We start from the raw sequence: 8,433 nt of genomic DNA on the forward strand, positions 1-8,433 counted from the left end.
CCGGCGGAGAAGGCGCTCCAGACACGGGCGGGAGGAGCCAGAGCCTTGCACTCCGGGGCGTGCCCCCGGCTCCTCAACCACCCCGCCTCGGGCTCACGGAACCCCTCCCCCGGCCGCACGCCCCACCCCAGCACTCCCGCCGCCTTATAAAAGGGGACGTCGCGGGGCCAAGCGAAGCCCAGAGGGCTGGAGGCTGCGATCCGAGGCTCCCCGGTGGCTTCTGCGCGCGAGTGGGTCTCCGCCAGGGTGCCCCACGTCTCCGGCCCTCGAGTCTCGAGCCCCCGCGCCCCCCGAGTGCCCGCGCCCCGGCCCCCGGGAAGGATGCGCCGAGCGCCGAGCGCCCCCGCAGCCCTGGTGCTGTACGCCGCCGCCGCCGGCTTCCTGAGCGCGCGGGGCAGCCCGACGCCCCCCGAGCCGCAGCGCTTCGCGTCCTGGGACGAGGTGAACGTGCTGGCGCACGGGCTCCTGCAGCTCGGCCACGGGCTGCGCGAGCACGTGGAGCGCACCCAGGGGCAGCTGGGCGCCCTGGAGCGGCGTCTGGGCGCCTGCGGGGCAGCCTGCAAGGAGCCTGGGGGCTCCGCCGCGCCTCCGCGCGCCCCCGAGGGCCTGGGCCCCCGCGGCGAGGCTGCCCCCGAGGCTCTCCGCAGCCTGCAGGTACTTGGCGCTCCCCTCCGGGTCTTAAACAGTGTGGACGGGCGGGGGGTGGGGGATGCCCCCGGGGTGCCCCGGGAGGGGGAGCTGGAAGGCCGGACAGGTGGATGAACCGAGAGGCTGGGCGCGGGAGGCCCTGACCTCACGGCCGCCGTCTGCGCTCTCCCAGACTCAGCTCAAGACCCAGAACAGCAGGATCGAGCAACTCTTCCACAAGGTGGCCCAGCAGCAGCGGCACCTGGAGAAGCAGCAGCTGAAAATACAGAAGCTGCAGAGCCAGGTACCTGATGCCACCCCCCACCCCCACCCCCGCAGCTGGGGCGGGAGGTGGAAGCTCGCCCTGTGGGTGTGGACTGAGAACCAGTCAGGTTGCGCAGCGAACGCCAGCCCAGACCTGGTATCCTCCTTCTGTCCTGTCCAGGTGGGCCTCCTGGGCCCCATGCATCTGGGCCACGGGATGGCGAAGGCTGCCAGGAAGAAGAGGCTCCCCAAGATGGCACAGCTCGTGGGCCCTGCTCACAACATCAGCCGCCTGCACCGTGAGTGTCCAGTCCTCGGCTGTCCCTTGGCAATCCTCTGTCCCGGCCACCACACATGCACTTGCCATTTCTGACCCCTCCTGGTCTGGTCCATCTTATTGGGAAGAAGAGAGGGCCTGGCTCTGGGTTTCCATGGGCTCACTTGACTCTGGCAAGGGGCTGAAGGGGGGACATCCCAGCTCATCCCTGCCCCTGACCAGCTGGGCCACCACCTCCTCCTTCCTGGCAAGCCAGTGGCTTCCCTCAATGCCTTGCCGGCCACTAACTGGGGCAGGGTTTGGGGAAGAGGGTCCAACTGAGCAGCAGGGGTGTGGGAAAGGGGGTGTTACCGCTCAAGGATGCCTTCCTGAAGGTTGGAACCATCTCTGAGGGCGCAGCAGTGGGCAAGAGGGTGCTAGCGCAGGAGGGTGCTAGCTAGGGATCCTGGAGTTCTGATTGAACTCATGAGTGACACAGAGGGGCAGAGGCAGAGGGAGAGGGAGAAGCAGGTTCCCTGGGGGGAGCCTGATGCGGAATTTGATCCTAAGACCCCGGGATCACACCCTGAGCCAAAGGCAGACGCTCAACCACTGAGCCCCCCCAGGCGCCTCAAGGAGTGGAGGGTTCTGAGCTTGGCTGCCCCATGGTCTCTTGGAGTGTAGATCTAGGAGGGGGGCGAGAGCAGGGAACCCCCCGTCTCCCTGGCCAGACACACCACTCACTGTTGAATCTCTTACAAATCCAAGTCCCTTACCCCTCTCTTGGTCCCAAAGTCCCTGATCACCCTCCTTCCCATTCTCCCCTTCCTGCAAAGAATGGGCCTCTGGCACCATCATTAGTTGTGGGTCCTTTATTATGCCTTCCAGATTGCCCCAAATCTCCTACCCCAGCTCTGGGTCTGGCACAGGCTCCCAGCTCCTGGTGCCTCTGCCCCCATCCTAACTTCTGGGCTCCAGACCCGGTTGGTTTCCTCACGGTCCTCCTACCCCATCACACCCCAGCCTGGCATCAGTGGCTGCGTGCAACCAACTGGGTGAAAGTTCGGATTCCCCCCTTTCACACCCTGGGGCTGGTTGCTGGCTGTCAGCCCTTTAGTCTTGAGGGCTCCTCCTCCCTTCCCCTCCCTCCAACTCCCTCCCCTCCTCCCCATTCCCAGGCCAGTAAGGGTCCAGTACACCCTCCCAAACCTCCTCCCTGGGATCAGACCGGCAGGCGCGGGTCTGGGTCGGGGATGTGGGGGTGGGGGGCGGTGCGTGGGTTTGGGGACTCCCAGACCCGGGGCTCAGCCCTGCCAAGTAGGAGAAGGGTCAGAGCTGGAGAGACAAACAGCTGGTGTTAATGGAAGCCACATTGGTGGTTTGGCCCGGTGCCGTGGGGATTGGAAGGGAGGAAAGTAGGGGAAAGGGGAGCTGCTCCAGGGGCCGGAAGAGGTCTCCAGTCACTCTGGGTCCGCCCCCCTCCCCCCAGCGTGGACTTCCCCTCCCCCGGGCGACCTTTCCCCTACTTTCCCCGGCTGGGCTGGGCTGGGGGCGGGGTTTCCCCAGCCTTTGGACACGCCCCGGGCCCTCCCCCACCCACGCACCCCCCACCCACGCACCCCCTTTCTTCCTCCTTGGATCCTCTGTCCTGCACCAATGCTTCCCAGACCTGGGGGCCCAGGTGCGGCCTCTGTCCCTGCAAGCCCCACCTGACAAAGCAGAGCCACTTGTGCTGGGCTCCCCTCTGTTCCCCACTCTGGCCCAGCTTCTCACTCACTCCTCCAGGCTACTAAACACCTGCTGTGGGCTAGGATCAGCCTGGGCGCTGGTTAAACCGGTGAAACACCAGACTGTGGGCAAAGCCACTCTGTCCCTGGGCCCAGGGAATCCTTATTCAGTGGAGGAGAGACCACCAGATGATGACTCCAGGGTTGGGAGCACACAAACTCCTCGATGCTCCTCTTTGGGAGTCGGGAAAGGTATCTCTTCTGGAAGCTTGGATCTTTAGAATGAGGCAGGAAAGGCCTGAGAGAAGAGGGTCCCCAGCAGAGTGGCTGGCACGTGCAAAATCCCTGTGGCAGGAGGTTGTGTGGTGCCAGGAAGGCCGCGTGGCCAGAGGTGGCAGTGCAGTGTGGGAGGATGGTGGCTGGCACGTGAGCCGTCCAGGTGGTGAACCCAGGATTGTCTCCTTATATCGCTGTCACCCACTGCCCAGCCCCTGACATGCCTGTTTCCTGAGAATCCTCCTGCCTCAATCCCCTTGCCCCTCTCTCTGCCTGCCCTTCAGGGCTGCCCAGGGACTGCCAAGAGCTGTTTGAAGAAGGAGAGAGGCAAAGTGGACTGTTCCAGATCCAGCCTCAGGGGTCCCCGCCCTTCCTGGTTAACTGCAAGATGACCGCAGGTAGGACGCACTGGCCCCCTGGGGTGCCCTGCTTCGTGTCATGGGCCTTGTTGTCTATCAGATGCAGCTCCTATACCACAACCCATGGTTGAGCCAGGTTCAGCGGGCCCAGAGAAGCTCTCTAGATTGCTGCTGCCCCCTCCCTCCTGCCCTGTGGAGTCCTTGGGACAATGATCTAGGCTGAGCCCCTTGGCCCAATGGTCAGCCCACCTTGGACCACCTTCCTCTGGTCTGCTGGGATGAATGAGGGGAACACTGCCCTCTCTGGGTTTAGAGGCAGTTCCGGATTTGGGTCAGGGTCCCCTGCAAGCAGGGTCCTCCTGATGACGTTGCACCTCTCTGGGCAGATGGAGGCTGGACTGTCATTCAGAGACGCCAGGATGGCTCCGTGGACTTTAATCAGCCCTGGGAAGCCTACAAGGCTGGCTTTGGAGACCCGCACGGTGGGTGTCTCTAGTGGGGCCAGAGCCCCAGAGGTGGGGGTGAGGGCCACAGCTCTGTCTCACTGCCGGCCTCTCCCCTGTAGGTGAGTTCTGGCTGGGCCTGGAGAAGGTGCACCGCATCCTGGGAGACCGCGGCAGCCGCCTGGCTGTGCAGCTTCAGGACTGGGAGGGCAATGCGGAGTCCCTGCAGTTCCCCGTCCATCTGGGTGGTGAGGACACGGCCTACAGCCTGCAGCTCACGGCGCCTGTGGCCAATGAACTGGGGGCCACCACTGTGGCGCCCAGTGGCCTTTCCCTGCCCTTCTCCACTTGGGATCAGGACCACGACTTGCGTGGTGACAAGAACTGTGCCAAGAGCCTCTCTGGTGAGCAAGCTCTGTCCCTTCCTGTCCTGCCTTGCACCCCAAGGGCAAGACCTCCCCTTCCCCGCCTTTCTGTGCCCCTGACCTGCCTTCAACACCAAATCCCGTCTATTCTCTGCTGACTTGCTGGGTGCCTTTAGGCAACTGACTTACCCTCTCCCACCTTCAGTTTGCCCATCTTTAAAATGGGTATAGGGGGTACCTGGGTGACTCAGCAGTTGAGCATCTGCCTTCAGCTCAGGGCATGGTCCCAGGGTCCTGAGATCGAGTCCCACATTGGGCTCCCCTAAGGAAGCCTGCTTCTCCCTCTGCCTGTGTCGCTGACTCTCTCTCTGTGTCTCTCATGAATAAATAAATAAAATCTTTTTAAAAAACTGGGTGTAACCACAGTTCCCACTCTATAACACTATTTTGAGATGACATTTGTGGGATTGTGGCTGTGGCCTGTGGCAAAGCCACCAAGATAAACCCTGTCTTGTTCAAATGAAATCGGAGACAGAGTCCAGGCCCTGTAGAGTGAAATGCATGAAACTGCTTTTGGTGGGTCAAGAAATGATGGAAAGCTAGTAATTTTGTAAGATTCAGTCTAGTATAAACTGGATGATGATCACAGAAAGTCTTTAAAAAACATTAACCAAAAAAAAAAAATAAAAAATAAAAATAAAAATAAAAAAAAAACATTAACCATGTACCAAGTACAGAGAAGTAACTTGCCACAGTCACAGGACTGGAAAGGGGGGCCCAATGCCCCCAAGACTCCTTTGTCACCACCTGGGGTTCCTCAGGACCCAGTGTGACAATCATTAGAAATATCTTCCCCTCCAAAATTTATGAAGTCCTACACCTGGCCTCATCTCCATCCCAGCCCCAGCAGATGCACAAGGACCCCCATCTGACCAACTTCTGTTTTCTTGGACCCCAGGTGGCTGGTGGTTTGGCACCTGTGGCCATTCCAACCTCAACGGCCAGTACTTCCGTTCCATTCCACACCAGCGGCAGCAGCGTAAGAAGGGCATCTTCTGGAAGACCTGGCGGGGCCGCTACTACCCACTGCAGGCCACCACGATGCTGATCCAGCCCACAGCAACTGAGGCAGCCTCCTAGCTTCCTCACTGGGGCCTGGTGCCAGGCTCCTGGAGGACAGTGACTCTGACTCTGGCCCGGCATGTGGCCACTCCCTGCCCAGGCAGGGGCTCAAGACAGGGGCCCTCTGGAGCCTCGTGAACAGAGAAGCAGCTCATGACTGGAGTTGCCCCCTTTCCGGGTGGGGGGCTGCAGGTGATACCCTCTGAGGACGGAGCTGCAGGGTTGCAGGCCCTGGAAGCGTGAGACCGAGGGGCTTTGAGACCTATTCCTTGCCTGCCCGAGGAGTCGGACGTAGAGGGACCATTTGGGGGCAGCCAGGCCAGCCCTCGATGGAGGATTCAGTCACATTGACTGGCTGGGGGACCAGGGCTCCCGCGGGCCCCCGCGGGCCCCCAGCGCCCTCACAGTGTCCTTGTGTGTGGGTGCTGTGGGATGAGCCGGCGCCAGCGGTGTCCGGGTGGAGCTCGCAGAATTCTTGTAATAAAAGCAACCTCAGAACATTTTGTTCTGTTTTATTCTTCAGTTTGTTTTAAAAAGTGGGCAGTTTCAAAGTCCACAGAAATACGTTCCCAGGGTGGAGGGTGAAGGCTCCCAGATCCTTTGAGGACGACACTGGCTCGTCCTACCACCCGACAACAGGTTTTAATTTCCTCCCTTCGTTTGTTGTTTCACAATGTGTGTGTCAGGTTTTATATTCAAAAACTGAAATACTTAATCCTTCTGGAAACTCGTGGAGAGAATAAAAGCCCCTTCTTAATTACTGACATACATGAATCACAGTGAACTTTTTAGCATCCCGCCATCTGATAGAAATATAATGTGAGTCACACGTTTAATTTTTTTTTTTCTAATAGTCACATTAAATGAAAAGGGAAAAACACACACACGCACAAAGTTTAAAAAAAAGTAAAAAGGGGGAATGCCTGGGTGGCTTAGTTGGTTAAGCATCCAACTCTTAATTTCAGCTCAGGTCATGATCTCAGGGTCGTGAGATCAAGCCCCAACGTGGGCAAAGCTGGGCATGGAGCTTGCTTAAGGTTCTCTCTCTTCTCTCTCTTTCTCTCAGTGGGTGGCTCAATTAGTTAAGCATCTGCCTTTGGCTCAGGTCATGATCCCTGGGTCATGGGATCCAACCCCGCATCGGGCTTCCTGCTCAGTGGGAAGTCTGCTTCTCCCTCTCCCTCTGTATGTGTGCTTTCTTTCTCTGAAATAAATAAATAAAATCTTAAAAAAAAAAAAAAGATTTCTTTCTCTCCCTCTGCCCCTCCACCCAGCCCTCTCAAAAAAAAAAAAAAAAAAGTAAAAAGAAACAGATGAGATGAATTTTAGAAATATATTTTTATTGGGGCACCTCAGTGGCTCAGTTGAGCAACCGGCTCTTGGGCTCAGGCCATGATCTCTGGGTTGTGGGATTGAGCCCCATGTTGGCTCCATGCCGAGCCTGGAGCCTGCTTGAGATTCTCTTTTCCTCTCCTTATGCCCCTACTTCCACTCCAGCTCCCCCTACTCACATGCTCTCTCTCTCTTTAAAAAAGAAAAAAAAAAAGTATTTTTTATTAAGTCCAATATAACCAAAATATTACCATTTCACCATGTGAGTGATATACAAGTCATTAATGAGATTAATGATATAGTTGACATTGCTTTTTTTTGTACTAAATCCTTTTTTAATGTTTTAAAAGATTTTATTTATTTATTCATGAGAGACAGAGAGAAAGAGAGGTAGAGACACAGGCAGAGGAAGAAGCAGGCTCCATGCAGGGAGCCCGACGTGGGACTCGATCCTGGGTCTCCAGGATCACGCCCTGGGCTGAAGGCAGCACTAAACTGCTGAGCCACCCAGGCTGCCCCTAAGTCCATTTTTTAAAAAATATTTTATTTGAGAGAGAGTGTGCATACAAGCTGGGGGAGAGGCAGAAGCAGAGGGAGAAGCCGACTTTCTCTGAGCAGGGAGCCTGACATGGTGCTTGATCCCAGGACTCTGAGATCATGACTTGAGCCCAAGGCAGATTCCTAACCAACTGAGCCACCCAGGCACACTTGTATTAAGTCTTTGGAACCCAGTGTTTTGTTTTGTTTTGTTTTGTTTTGTTTTTAATGATAGTCACAGAAAGAGAAAGAGAGAGAGGCAGAGACACAGGCAGAGGGAGAAGCAGGCTCCATGCACTGGGAGCCCGACATGGGATTCGATCCCGGGTCTCCAGGATCACGCCCTGGGTCGAAGGCAGGCGCCAAACCGCTGCGCCACCCAGGGATCCCCCCAGTGTTTTTTTAATGCTTATGGCACATCCCAGTTGGGACTGGCCATATAACCAGTCAACAGCCCCACAGGGGTAATAACCACCATAATGGACAGCACAACTCTAGTGTGTACATTAATGCAGTATTTTGGGTAAATTCTTCACATTTTTACCACATCTGCATAAATTATCCTTTGTTTTAGAAATTGGCTTCATATACATAAATATATAAATATACGAATATATAAATATAAATATAAATATAAATATAAATATAAATATAAATATAAATATAAATATATTCAGCTAATATTTATTGTGTTTCTACTACATGTCAAACTCTGGTACTAAGTACCTGAGATACTCCAGTGAACAAAAAGATTCCTGCCCTTACCAAACTTACCTTCAAAGCCCCTCCTCATTACAGATAGGTTGGCCTCTAATTGATGATCCAAAGTGAGGCCATCACTTTGAGTGGGGGAAAAATATGAATAGTGGTTGATACTGGAAAGATGGGTAGGATTGAGAAGACACATGAGGCAGCTTTCTCCAGTGATGGTGAAGTTCTCAACCTTGAGAGAAGTGGGTTACTCCTCCATATGCCTCTGTCTCTGTGAATGTACACTTAAGATTTGGATTTCGTTGTTTGTAATTTCACCTTGGAAGAAAAAAAACAAAACAAAACCGAAAAGAGCCATAAATAAATACTGAACTCTAACTAATGATATGCATGCCGAAGTGTTTAGAGAGAAAG

At 55.6% G+C, this 8,433-nt stretch overlaps 1 protein-coding gene across 1 annotated transcript; it reads left to right on the plus strand.

The window, feature by feature from the left end:
• The first annotated feature begins 321 nt into the window (after positions 1-321).
• Positions 322-6,203, plus strand: ANGPTL4 (angiopoietin like 4). The gene is made up of 7 exons (XM_038567498.1): positions 322-654; positions 821-931; positions 1,073-1,190; positions 3,435-3,548; positions 3,896-3,991; positions 4,075-4,356; positions 5,276-6,203. The coding sequence occupies exons 1-7, from the start codon at positions 322-324 to the stop codon at positions 5,455-5,457; spliced, it is 1,236 nt and encodes a 411-aa protein (XP_038423426.1). The 3' UTR covers positions 5,458-6,203.
• Positions 6,204-8,433: the final 2,230 nt, after the last annotated feature.

This window comes from Canis lupus, chromosome 20 (assembly GCF_011100685.1).
Source record: "Canis lupus familiaris isolate Mischka breed German Shepherd chromosome 20, alternate assembly UU_Cfam_GSD_1.0, whole genome shotgun sequence".
NCBI lineage: Eukaryota > Metazoa > Chordata > Mammalia > Carnivora > Canidae > Canis > Canis lupus.

What these genes read in the sequence shown, in the direction of transcription:
- ANGPTL4 (XM_038567498.1), top strand. Translation starts at nt 322, where the DNA reads ATGCGCCGAGCGCCGAGCGCCCCCGCAGCCCTGGTGCTGTACGCCGCC. An exon ending in TAACTGCAAGATGACCGCAG is followed by an intron (nt 3,549 to 3,895) that starts GTAGGACGCACT and finishes CTCTCTGGGCAG; the next exon opens with ATGGAGGCTGGACTGTCATT. An exon ending in TGGCTTTGGAGACCCGCACG is followed by an intron (nt 3,992 to 4,074) that starts GTGGGTGTCTCT and finishes TCTCCCCTGTAG; the next exon opens with GTGAGTTCTGGCTGGGCCTG.